This window comes from Acinonyx jubatus, chromosome B3 (assembly GCF_027475565.1).
Source record: "Acinonyx jubatus isolate Ajub_Pintada_27869175 chromosome B3, VMU_Ajub_asm_v1.0, whole genome shotgun sequence".
In the NCBI taxonomy this organism is placed as follows: Eukaryota; Metazoa; Chordata; class Mammalia; order Carnivora; family Felidae; genus Acinonyx; species Acinonyx jubatus.
The window spans coordinates 116,887,030-116,900,804 of record NC_069386.1 but is presented as its reverse complement, the minus strand read 5'-3'; the positions used below and the strand labels follow the sequence as shown (position 1 = coordinate 116,900,804).

The 13,775-nt window shown below is 38.1% G+C and overlaps 1 protein-coding gene and 1 long non-coding RNA gene across 8 annotated transcripts in view; one reads left to right on the top strand and one right to left on the bottom strand.

Moving 5' to 3' along the window:
• The window catches only part of BBOF1 (basal body orientation factor 1), a 54,484-nt gene that overhangs the window by 24,127 nt on the left and 16,582 nt on the right, over positions 1-13,775 (bottom strand). For all 7 annotated transcript variants that reach the window (XR_008299512.1, XM_027066131.2, XM_053224694.1 and 4 more), the window contains 5 exons: positions 10,463-10,543; positions 7,850-7,920; positions 6,948-7,092; positions 5,086-5,579; positions 2,186-2,287 (listed from right to left, as the gene is read on the bottom strand). Coding sequence is in view for 6 of the 7 variants with exons in the window: in XM_027066131.2 (XP_026921932.2) it covers positions 2,186-2,287; positions 5,086-5,579; positions 6,948-7,092; positions 7,850-7,920; positions 10,463-10,543 (893 nt within the window). In the remaining variant the exon portion in view is untranslated. The remainder of the gene's footprint in view (positions 1-2,185; positions 2,288-5,085; positions 5,580-6,947; positions 7,093-7,849; positions 7,921-10,462; positions 10,544-13,775) is intronic.
• Positions 1,693-12,945, top strand: LOC106974433 (uncharacterized). Its single transcript, XR_001430151.2, has 4 exons — positions 1,693-2,317; positions 4,778-4,937; positions 5,987-6,068; positions 12,914-12,945. It is a non-coding gene; the product is annotated as an uncharacterized LOC106974433 (long non-coding RNA).

Below are 13,775 nucleotides of genomic sequence, written 5' to 3'. Positions count from 1 at the left end.
GCCCTTTACCCTTCTACCTTCATACAACCTCCTACACTCAACTACCAATTTTTACTAAATATGCTCAAATCTCCTTCTCTAAACACTTGTACTCGAATCAAAGAGTATTTTTCGTTTCAATATACTGCCATCATCTCCAGTTCAACATCGAAAACACTCCTTGCTATTTCTTCTGCCCAGAATGTTTTTTCCTCTACCCTCTCTTCCTATATACCTTTCAGAGGTCAGCTCAAGCTTTTATTTCCTCATAAACTTTCCTGACCTCCTCAGTTGGGTCATAGTCCCTTAATCTAGCCTCTCTTACCACTGTATGCCACTTCTTTGAGCCAATCTATAGTTGTCCTTTAATATTTGTGTGATGATTTGAATAATGTTTTCTTCCCACATAGACAATGAACTCCCCGAGATTAGGAATGATGTCTTTATTTGCTCAACACTATATCCTCAATAAATAGTAGGCGCTCAATATGTATATGCTACATGAATTAATGGATGGATTAAATAAAATGTAAACATTTCCTTCACACTGGCTTTCCAGGTTTTTCACTTGCCTTTCATACCACCAGTCGTGCACTTCTAAGCTAAACGCCTTAAACATTTACACTTTGTTTTCTTGATTTCTTTTGCCTTTTATCACTAAGTCCTGTCTCTCCTTCCTAAGTGCCTCAGTTTCTCCCCTTTTCCACTCCTGCCCACACCCTCCACTGCCGCACGTCCAGAGTAACACGGCAGCTTCTGCTGGTTCCCAACTCTACTTTTGTCCTGCAGTCCATCCTATGTATATGTGTCACTGCATTAGGTTAAGGTCAGCTCTGGGAACAGTGGCTTATGAACCCTTTCAGTGAGACAGTATGAGAGTAGGGCTTATCGCTCTTGTATTCCTTCAAGGCAGAAAAGGAAAGTATGTTACACTACTTTAGAATAACAGTGGGATACGTTAAGGTTTTTCAGCATGGTTTTTAAGGCTCATCATAATTTAACCTATAGATCCAACCTTGTTTCTTTTTTTTAATTTGTTTTTTAATGTTTATTTTTATTTGAGAGAGAGACAGACAGCACGAGCAGGGGAGGGGCAGAGAGAGAGGAAGACACAGAATCCGAAGCAGGCTCCAGGCTCTGAGCTGTCAGCACAGAGCCAGATGTGGGGCTCAAACCCATGAACTGTGAGATCATGACCTGAGCCAAAGTCAGATGCTTAACTGACTGAACCACCCAGGCGCCCCAGCATTATTTCTAATTACTAATTACTCTCATTGCCACCATTTTCCTCAAGCCATGAAGTTTTCCTCAATGATCCTCAAACACCCCACCTCTATTCCTACCTCTGGGCTTCTGCATAGGCTGTCTACAAAGCCCCTTATGTACCCTTCCCACTCTGTCTACTATTCCACTCTCCTACAAGGCACCCGGCAGCGTCACACTCTTTCAGTCTTCTTCACTGAAGTCTTCCCTAACTGCTGTAGGACACTGACATGTTGTCTGAACTCCAGTGATACTTTATTGTGCCACCTGATTTTTTTCTTTGCTATGTTTGGTTTTGTTTGGGCAACTAGATTAGAAACTGTAATCAAAGGCAATGTCTCTTAATTCCTGCAAATGTTCACAGTACCTAACACAGTACCAAACATGTAACAAGCAATTAATAAGAGGTTGATTTATTTTAGCCACTTTATAGTTCAGTACCAGTAAAGCATAGTGGAGAAAGAGAGTGAAACGAACCATTAAAAAGAATGATTTGGAGTATCTGTGAATTTCCGTTTTCCTCTCTAGGTCTTTATCTTGGTATTAGAGAGTCTCTAAATCAATAATCAGCTTAAAAATCACTTACTTGTTTTTGCAAACCAATAAAATCTTTTTTTACCAATAAAATCTTAATAATTATTTTGCTTCTCTTCAGTGACCACTCATTCAGCTGAACAATGCTGTACCTTCCTAGCAAGCATTACCTTAAACATCTAAGATCAGTCTCTTTTCTTCCCCCTTTAATAAATCTTTCATTTCTGTGCTCATTCATTCATCTCCCATCATTCATCTCTGGGAGTGACAGGTGCTAAGCAGCATGACCCTTTTCCATTTTCTGATCCTTTCCCATTCCTTTAATTCTAAGTGAGAATAAGTTCATTCTTCCTATATGGTTTCTAGGTTTGGTAACACCTTGGTATTTCACTACAGAAATAGGAGTTACCTGGAAACAAAACCATTCATTTTTGCAAAGAGCAATCGCAAGACTTTCTCCTTTTGCTCCCAGGTCAAATCTTCAATATCCACATTTCCTTGAATATCCGTCCTGAAGAATTTCAAAGGCAAAATGGCCAAAGTAAGCATCTCTCCTTTTTAAAATTTAAAATATGTAAATATGAGAAAAGAAAATTTGCAAACCGTAACTATTATGAGGTTTCCAAATATAATGACTACAAAGCAAACTGTGTCCATTACAAAATCACGAAGTTGAAGAGGATATCAATATGCTAGCCATTCTGAAATGCTATGTAGTCTTTACGATAAAAATAAGAAAAACTATAACACAAAAAAATGTGTGCTCAAACATTAAGCAAAAGGGCAAAAAGTTGTAATATAACATTATGCATCCAGATACAAAAAGGAACAATACAACAAAAACTGGTTGTTTACAAGGTGAGATTATTGATAAATTCCTTTTAACATTTCTTTTTGTATAAGATATTTTGCTATGAAAACAGAGTGACAAGAGGTACGTTTAGAAAATAACACGTAACTTATCTAGTCTATTTACCGACTTCCAAATAAGGCTGCAGCTAAGCTTTCCAGGCAGGTCTTTGGCTATACTATAACCTTCCCAGAAGATTTGTAGTCTATTTACTATTTATGAAAGCTGGCTGACACTGTAGAGAGTACTGTGTTTCACAATGTAAGAAATGTTTTTGCATATACATCAGTTGGGTTAGTTTTCTGTAAAAGTTTAGGTTTTGCCTTATGATCACCATATACTTAAATTGTCCTTCCCCAATCTGCCTCTTAAGCAGATGATGTAATATTTTAATCACCATTTCTGCCCTGCTGGTACAGTCAATAGAACACTGAGGTTAAGGTGAGAAGTTGTTCAGTAGCAAAAATGTCACACAGGGCAGAAGAGGAAGAGTCCAGTTTCTGCAATAACAATGTGGAGAATCATTTTATATACCTCTCTCTGAAATACCACTTTGCAGACAAAAAAATGTAAAATAGACTGGCATATGTATGCTAGGGACTCAACTTGCTTGACGTATTAAATTTTTTTTTTAATTTTTTTTTCAACGTTTATTTATTTTTGGGACAGAGAGAGACAGAGCATGAACGGGGAAGGGGCAGAGAGAGAGGGAGACACAGAATCGGAAACAGGCTCCAGGCTCTGAGCCATCAGCCCAGAGCCCGACGCGGGGCTGGAACTTACGGACCGCGAGATCGTGACCTGGCTGAAGTCGGACGCTTAACCGACTGCGCCACCCAGGTGCCCCTTGACGTATTAAATTAAAAAAAGGACATGGGGCACCTGGGTTAGGGTTAGGGTTAGATAAACGTTAAAAAAAAAACATTAAATTTAAATTAAAAAGAGGATAGGGCACCAGGGTGGTTCAGTTGGTTGAGCATCCAGCTCTTGATTTCAGTTCAGGTCATGATCCCAGGGTCGTGTGATCAAGCCCCACATCAGGCTCTGTGCTAAGCGTGGAGCTTGCTTAAGATTCTCTCTCCCTCTCTCTCTCTCTCTCTCTCTCTCTCTCTCTCTCTCTCCCCCTCTCCCCCACTCGCATGCTCTCTCTCTCTCTCAAATAAATTTTTTTTTAATTTTTTTTCTTAATTTTTTTATTTATTTTTGAGACAGAGAGAGACAGAGCATGAGCAGGGGAGGGGCAGAGAGAGAGGGAAACACAGAATCCCAAGCAGGCTCCAGGCTCTGAGCCATCAGCACAGAGCCCCATGCGGGGCTCGAACTCACAGACTGTGAGATCATGACCTGAGCTGAAGTCGGACGCTCAACCGACTGAGCCACCCAGGCGCCCCTCAAATAAAATTTTTTTAAAAAGAGGAAATTACAGAGAAATTACTGGTAATACAAGTAATAGACTTCTAAATATGGCAAAAAGGTTTTTAAAAATTATGGTATGGACATTTTGAAGAAGACAGTCTTATCTTTCAGAAGCCACCGACCATGTCCAACCTTCCCAACAGATACATAGTTTAAAAGAACCTACTAATTAACCCATTAAAAAATAAATCAGAAAACACATTTGGAAGCACTGTTAATAAGGTGTTCAGTACAGGGTAGTAGGGAGTCCTTTTAAGTTTCTCAAGCTAAGGCCTTTGAAGAACCTAACTGCACTGGGAGATAAAACTTTTTTTTTCAGAATAATCTTTAAAATGCACTCTAATTTATGGTTCATAGGAGTTAAGAGTGCACTGACAGACAGAAATGCTAACAGGGAACAGTCATTGTATAAAGTCTACAACTGTCTCAAGCATCCTGCTACCTTTATTATGGTGGCAGTAGATCTGTAGCATGTATTTTGGAAACTTGCAAGGACTTTTGGTCAGTACAATGATGGGGTCCCACTCCTGGATGTCCTCCAACCCATAGAACAGTTCTGTGCAACAAAGAATTATTACAAAGAACTGTTATATTGATTTCTTAAATTATATGTTTAGTTAGATATTATCTATGAATTTCATCTCAGTGAAAGGAACGTTACAAAATATTTGTGAAAGTAAGCTTATCAAAAATGTTTAACTTGAATCTGATCACACCTTTATAATGAATTTACAGAAAAGAAAATAAAGGAACATGTTCAAAGATACTACAATGACATTCTATGGAACAAATGATCTAGTCTCTTTAATAAGTCTCTGTCTTGAAAAAAGGAAATCTACTAAGAATACCTACTAAGCCCCACACACAGTGCTAAGCACAGGGGTTATAAAGACAGGTAAGACAGTTCCTATCTTTGAGTAACTTAGTGAGTAATCTATTCAATACTTAGATATTATGTAACTGAACTCCTCAGAGTGCTTATTTCTCTAAAGGGCACAAAAATAGCTGCACAAAGGATAAAATATTAAAGCCATGATTAGTACCATTTCTCAGCCTCCATAAGATCTTGAGTTACGCTATTGGTGCTGTGCTCTTTGCCATCGAACGTTCGGATCTGGGGATATTCTGTTCTTCCTGCACATGCCTCTCTCATTTTAAAATTGAAAGCAGCTTGTGCTACCTTTTTGTAATGCTTCCTGCCAAGTAGGATCTGTTGCTTCACTTGGTGCAGAGCATCTAAAAAGAAACTTTCCACTTCTGTTCTCTCATCCAGTATGTTCTTGGCCAGCTTCTTCACTCGATTCATTTCCCTGTCCTTCATCTGGAGAAGATGTTGCAGCTTGTCAATTTCAACCTGACCTGCTTGGTTCTCTATCATTGCCTGTCGCTGCATTTTTAGAACTTCAGCCTCAAACTCTCTGGTCATACAACTCAGGGCAGTCTCCAAGCTTACCACCTTTTTCTGAAGAGTTTGGATTTGTAATCTCTGCTGGGTAAACTGCATTATCTTTTCCTTAACCAACAGATCATTGATTTCCTAAAAACAAAGATGAGAGAGTTGATTTTCTTTAATCAATTTCAAAACTTAAAAGTTCCTCACTAGTTTCCATTACATCATTAGCTTAAATTTGATACCAGGTTGAGATGATGATATTTGGTATTCTGTGTACCGACAGAAAAAACATCTCAGGGTTCTTCTCTGGACTTGTGAAGGCCACTAATTTTGCTGATTAAGAAACTTTCCTTTCTCTAAAATTCCAATAGTTTAAATATTTTATATTATCGAAATGGGTAATTTCAAAATCAATAAGATTATACAGTAAAACATTAACAACTATATACTGGAAAATGTTGCCTATCCTAGCCTATAGGCTAGTGGCCCATCCCTTTTCCATTTTCCCTTTCCTCCTTAGTAATAAAACTCCATTTTTTTTTTTTTTCCAGGAAGGCAGGAAGCCCAATTGAAAATTCCCAGTCTCCCTTGCAGTTCAGCAAAGCTATGTAACTAAGTTCTGGTCAATGAAATGTAAGTAGAAGTGTTTGCAGGACTTCCAGGAAGACTTCTAAAGGGGAGGGGGGGGCATAATTTTTCCTTCCTGTCCTTCTTCCTTCCTGCTTTCTGGGTAATGGTTAGAGATCTAGCAGCTGCTTTGGGCCATGAAGTAACTTTGGGGATGTAAGCCATACGTTGCCCAGCAGAGTTAAGGAAACTGAGTCTCTGTTGACTTTGTGGCACTACCCTTCCAGCTCTGGATTGCTAACCTCCAGACTTCATTTAGAGGAGAGAATAAACCCTTACATGGTAAAGCCACTGTTGTCGGGGCTGTTACAGCTGAACCTATTCCAAACCAGTAATTCAGAGACCAACTCTAAGCAAAGTAAAATGAGTATTCTAAGGTAGTAGAGGATAGGGTTTACATTTATGTTTCTGATATATTCTTTATAAAGCCAAGTCAAATACTTCTTTTTTTATGTTTGTTTGTTTGTTTGTTTGTTTGTTTGTTTTTGAGAGAGACAGAGAGAGAGCACATGCTCAGGGAGGGGCAGAGAGAGAGAGAGAGAGAGGGGGAGGCAGAGAATCCCAAGCAGGCTCCGTGCTATCAGCACAGAGCCTGATATGAGGCTTGAACCCACGAACTGTGAGATCATGACCTGAGCTGAAATCAGAGTTGGACTCTTTAACTGACTGAGCCACTGAGGCATCCCAAGTCAAATACTTCTTATGTCATTCTCAGAATTAATCCTTTCAAATAAGAAAGGTACATCATCCAGACAGAATAAAAATGGTCCCAAAGTCCTCATGTATCATTATTACACTCAATTCTTCATATTTACCAACCCAATCCTTAAATAAACAAACGAGCAAACAAACAAAAAACCCAGAAAGTCCAAATGGAGTGGGAACCTTCTGATGTAAAAGGAAAGTTTGAGTCTTTTGCAACTTCTGGGAGTTTTTTTGTAGAGCATCAGCTTCCTTCAGGTGGTATGCGAGGGCTTTCTGGAGATAAACATTCTCTTTAAAAACGGCTCTTCCAGCATGGTTCAGTTGCCTGAAATAGATAGATAGATGATCCCAAAACACAGGTGTTAAGTTTTAGATATTACCAAACTAGAACAATGACTGCCTTATCCCCCAACATTAAAAATAATGACCACGATATATTTAGTTTACGGTAGGGACTCAAAAGAGGTGGGGGATGTGACTAAGTTTTCACCAATGGAAAGTGAAAAGTTACGTGTTACTTCCAGTCCAAGGCAGTTAGGAGCAGATGGGTTTCCATGCTCTCTCCTGTCCATATGACTGGATGGAAGAAGTCCAAGATAGAAACAGCCCCAGTTCCTGAATCACCACTCAAGTAGAGCTATCAGACTTATACTGGATTGTTAAGCGAGCAAGAACTAAATCATTGAGACTTCGGAATTTATTAACACAATTAAATGTTACTTTCACTAACATACCTCATGACAACTCTATACAGTTGCTATGATTAACCCCATTTTTAGACGAAGAAATTTAATTTCAAAAAGGTTAGGAAATTTTCCAACAGTCATGTCGGTATACATGTTGAGAACCAAAGTCTAACTTCAAAGCCAGGGTTATTTCCTCCACACCACCTTGCTGCAGAAAGGGTGGGTGAAAAAGGGGCAGGGACACAAAGAGAAAGAAATAACGAGGGAATGTAAACAAGAAAATTTGAAGAAAGCAAACCAAGAGAGAAGGGAGAAGACAATATGATGAGAACAAAACAGACCAGCAAAAAGTTAAGAAAAGCTATGAAAAAGAAAAAGGAGGCAGCAGTCTCTTACGCGATAGCTTCATGGTGAGCTCTCTCTGCCAGCATTATTATCTTCTTTTCAGCCTCTTGTTCTAGTCGATGCTAAAAAAGAAAACAGACTTTTTTTTTAAGTTTACTTATTTATTTTGGGGGTGGTGGCGGCAAGAGAGAGCCGCCTTCAGGTGGCTGAAGGACAGGCCTTCAGCTGTCAGGGCAGAGCCCAACAAGGGGCTGAATCTCACTAACTGTGAGATCATGACCTAAGCCGAAATCAAGAGTCAGATGCTTAACGAACTGAGCCACCCAGGTGCCTGTAGGCTATTTTAATAGAGTTATATTTCTAACAAATTTACACATCAAAAAGTGAAGTATTTATTTTATAATGCCAAACAAAATACTCCTGTCCACATGACCTAGTGTGAAGAACTCAAGTACTGGTGGAATAGCTAGCAAAGAGGATAGTGTGAACACAGGAACCTCAGGGTACCATCTGATCTCCCCATTAAAGAAGCAATATGACACATAAATAGAAAAAAAAAAGTCCACATCAATATTGGAAAGTGGAGCTTGGATAAATTTCTGCTAAATACAATGTGGTTAGAGTCATTTATTTATCCAACAAATCCCTATTGAGCATTAGTATTGTATCAGATTTTTTAGATGCTGGAGATTCTGTGGTGAAAAAAACCAGATAAGGTCCCTGTTCTGACAGACCTTGTATTCTAGGTGAGATCCAAACAACGATAATAATTAAAGTGCACTGAGCTTTTACCATGTGCCAGGCATGGTTCTAAGAGCTTTATGTGTATTATTTACCTATCACAACAACCCTCAAAATTAGACACTATTATTATCACCAAGAACAAGGACTGAGGAAACAGGGAAAGAGAGGTTAGTGACTTGCCCAAAGTCAGATAGCTGGTAAGTGGCAGAGCAGAGATTCATATGCAGGCAATGTGATGCTTGTTTGCTCCCTAACAAGCAAACAAACGAGAGAATTAACAAACTGTGATGAATGCTGTGAATGTAATAAATGGAGTAATGAGATAGATAGTAACTGGGGGAGATTATGTTAGATTGGGGTTTAAGGAATCGATTTCTGAGGAAATGACATTTGAGCTCCTAAGAATGAGAAGAGCCAGAGCTGGAGGAAGAACATTCCAGAAAGGAACACCAAGTACAAAAATATGTCATTGGGAAAGGGCTTGGTGGTTCAAGGAACAGAAAGGATTAAATAGGGAAACAAAACACCTATAACCTGAGGGATGTCCTTTATATGACCAGGTGGAGCATACTATAGTAAGAGACGAATAAACAGGGCTTACCGGAAAGCCTCTGCCATAAACCAGCAGCACTGGGGTTCAAACCAGCACAGGAGTTCGTACCTAACCATGAAATTTACACCGAACATAGTGAGACAGCTACTGCTGTGGCTGGCCATCCCAATACTCATTCCCATCCTCCCTTTCTAGCTTTCACTAGTGTCTGGAAAAAAACACTTACTTTCCCAGCATCCAATATAACATGGCTCTGACCAATGAGATAGATGTAAGACAAAATCTGCTAAGAGCTTCTGGGAAAGCTTTCCCTTCTTCCTGCCTTAAACACAGACAAATCTTAGAGCTGCATTAACCATCTTGCAACTATGAGGGAAAGGCCAGCAGCCACCTACTTCCAGACATAAAAATCCTATTTATATAGGCACTGTCAGACATGTATGCTGCAATCTGACGAAGCGCTCCTAACCTTTGTTTGTGGAAATGCTGCACTTAGCAGAGAAGAGAACAAACAAGCTTAGGGGGTGGGATAGAGGGAAAAAGGCAAGTGAGAGCAGCCCATTCCTGAGGACTTCCACTCCTAACAGTGCCAGGAAGTGCCTGAGAAGGAAAGCACCAAGATGCTGCTCCTGCCCCATTCCTAGGTTATTTAATACAGAAACGGGAAATCTAGAGCCACTTTTTACGGCAAATTTTTTATCGAAACCTGATATGAGTACTTATTTGCCCCACCCTCAACTTCCTACATCCCTACAGTTTCTGAAAGAAATCTGTTCAATTCTTCCCTAAGAATGAACAGTTAAAGGAAAGTTTAGAAGACTTAAAGAAAAACCATGGGTCCTCTGAAAAGCTCGCAGAGAAGTGTTCCAATGCACTTCCCACAATTTGGAGAATTAATGTCAGAGGCACAGAGAAATGTACAAGTTTGTAATATGCTAAGGAACATTTTTGAGCCCCCTTTTTATTAACACCCTTAGCTTAGCTTGGCTTGACTAAGGAAACACCTTCATGTGTACCAGAGTGACCTTTCCCATCTCATCCCCCTATATAATGTGCTACATGCAGCTTTCCTTCCACTAGGGGAACACCAAGCTGAAGGGACTGTGTCCTGAAGCTTCAGTAAGATAACAATCCCTCTTTAGGATTTCAAGAATCTCTAACTGACTAGACACTGAGATATCTAGAACAGGTTTCATTTTCCCTATTTTTTTATCTGCTGTGATTTGATAAACAATCCTCTAATAAGATACCAAAAGAAAGGTTGACATGTCTCAGAGTGCATATAGATACTTATAATGTTTTAGTAAACAAAATATTTCTTCTTTTTAAAAACAAAATGTTTCTTAATTAACACTAAAGTGTTGTACCTTTTCTTCAAAAAACTTGCCCTCCAATCTTCTAAGAGTCTCCTGATGTTTCCGCTCCATGTTCCTTAAATTCTCCTTGAGCTATAATTACAATAACAAAAGAAAAAAAAAGATCAATAGGAAATGAGGGTGACTGAGGCACATTCCTGGAAAATTCTCAATAAAAAAACATTTTCTGTTATACATTATTTCTTAATCCTGAACACACAGGAAAATTCCATGTCCCTACCCGTGAGTACCATATTTCCCACCAATCGTCTATCGACTTACAAGATCAGTATTGAGTTTCTAAAAAGTTATTCATGAACAACAGTTCCCAGAACAGACAAGTTGTTCTCATAATCATATTTGCCAAATATCTTCATTTAAACATGTAGACTCATAGAATCATAATATTTTAGAATTGGGGCACCTGGCTGGCTCAGTTGGAGGAGTGTGTGACTCTTGATCTCAGGAGTTCAGGTCCCACGTTGGGTGTAGAGATTACACTTTAAAAACACAATATTTTAGAATTGAAAGGGACCTTAAAAGTCACACCAGACAATCTCCCACTTAATGTAGGATTCTTTCTATGAGAAAAATATCTAGAGACAGAAGTATCACAAATTCAAATGTCATTAATTCATTAGACTAGCCTTTCATAGTTCCCATTTTTAGAAAATTCTCCCTAGTATTAATCTAAAATACATCTCCCTATGATTCTCATAGATGGATCCTTCTGTCCTAAAAACATGTATACATGGAATAAAAAGGACATAAAACTCTTCTAGGCCAAGAAAAGTAAGCTAATTTAAAGCTATATTGTAGTCTACATTTACTGGCAATCAGTCAGGCTGAAATAAGCATACTCCATCTAATCCATAAAAAAGGGAGTAGAGTGTCCCATGAGACAACTGTTTGACTCTGGGCAAATCACTTCTCTAAATCTCAGGTTTCCAGGAATAAGAAGAGAATAATAATAGTAACTAGCTCATAGGGTGTGGCCAGGATTAAATAACAAACAATACATGTAAAGTACCTAGCTAGAATAGTAACCATTTAATATACCAGCTAGTTATTATTATATCTACTATTGTCCTCCCTTATACTTAATAATTATCCTGTGATCTCTGTCCCAAGTGTATTAAATCTCCATTTTATATGATCTCATTCAGATATTCTTTCTCTCTGTATTTTTCATACATTTTTTTAAAAAATGGCTTCTGATATCATTAAAGACTGAAAATTAATGTCAGTGTACATTAAGTTTATGGAAATGTCTATCATCTTAGTGTGTGGGAAGATGGACCTTTCAAAATCCATAAATTAACAAATGTTTCTAAAGATAATTAGGTAATGCCTACCAAAAACTGTTCTTTTTGGGGTGCCTGGGTGGCTCAGTTGTTTAAGCGACTGACCAGCTCAGGTCATGATCTTGTGATTCTTGAGTTTGAGCCCTGCATCAGGCTGACTGCTGTCAGCACAGAGCCCACTTTGGATCCACTGTCCCCCTCTCTCTCTGATCCTCCCCTGCTTTGCTCTCTCTCTGTCTCTCTCTCTCTCAAAAAAAATTTTTTTTAATCTTATTTTTTCCCACAAACCAGTATCTTTTGCCTGAATTTTAAGTCTTCCTGGCCCACGTCCCTTTTGAAAAGTCCGAAATCTATTTCTCCATTAGGTGGCAATATTGTTCTTAAAAAAAAGAAATCATACCTCTAGAATACCCACTAGTTAATTCATTTTGATTCAGATTATATACCTATACTTAAGATAGCTATTGTGAGAGTTCCTAAAAAGTTACCAATCTTAAATTGATTCAATCTTCAGTATTTTCATATTAAAAAATTTGATATTCCTTCTAGAAAATTTTAAGCTTTTTTTGGGAAATTATTAATTGTAAAGTATTTTGAGTATATATTGCAATGATTTAATATACATATACATTATGAAAGGATTCCTCCCATCTAGTTAGTAGAAAACTTGATATTCCTTCAATTACATTCTTTAAGTTTATTTATTTTGAGAGAGAGAGCTCAAGCTGGAGGGGCAGAGAGAGAGAGAGAGAGAGAGAGAGAGAACCCCAAGCAGGCTCCACATGTCAGCACAGAGCATGATGTGGGGCTTGAATTCACAATCTGTGAGATCATGACCTGAGCCAAAACCAAGAGTCGAACACTTAACCAACTGTACCACCCAGGTGCCCCAATCTTCAATTACATTTTTTTAATGAAAAGACCTACTCAGAATTTAACAAAGATTTATTGAGCATTACTGTGTTATCTTGTGTTTGATGAATACAAATGAACAATGGTGTTCATGCCTCAAAGAATTTGTAACTAGCAGGGGAGATAAGGCAAATAATGAATATGTCAAGGTAAATGAGCTAAGTGGTATAAAAGAGATAAAAAATGCTATGAAAACACACAAAGTATTACTTTTTTTTTTGCTAATAATCTTTTTTCTTTTTTCCAGCTTGATGAGATAAAATTGATATATAAAATGGTATAACATATAACATGGTATAAATAATAAATAAATAAATAAATAAATAAATAAATAAATAAATAAATAAATAATGAGCTAACACCTCCATATTGTCACATAATTACCATTTCTTTTTTGTAGTAAGAACATTTAAGATTTATTCTCTTAGCAACTTTCAAGTATATAATACAGGATTATTAGCTATCATCACCATACTATACATTAGAATCCCCAGAACTTGTCAACCTTATAACTGGAAGTTTGTATCCTTTGACCAATATCACCTTATATCCTCCTCCCTCCCAGCTTGGGTAACCTCTACTCTGTTGCTCAGAGTTCAGCTCTTTTTTAGATTCCACATATAAGGGATATCATATAATGTTTATCTTTCTGATTTTTTTCATTTAACATAACACCCTCAAGTTTCATCCAAGCTGTCACAAATGGAAGAAAATAAATACTTTTTTTCATAGAAAATTATTACTTTGATTTATTTTTTAAAATTTTTAATGTTTATTTTTGAGAGAGAGAGAGAGAGACCATGCATGCATGAGAGGGGGAGGGGCAGAGAGAGAGGGAGACAGAATCTGAAGCAGACTCCAGGCTCTAAGCTGTCAGCACAGAGCCCGACATGGGGCTCAAACCCACAAACTGTGAGATCATGACCTGAGCTGAAGTCAGACCTTAACCGACTGAGCCACGCAGGTGCCCCTAAAATTATGACTTTTAAACATGACTCTGGGGACAGCCTTATGGAGGATATGCATTTGAGCTGAGCCTTTGAAGAATCGGTAAAATTTTAATGGATAGAGATCTATTGGGAGTATATTCTGGATAGAAGAAACAGTTT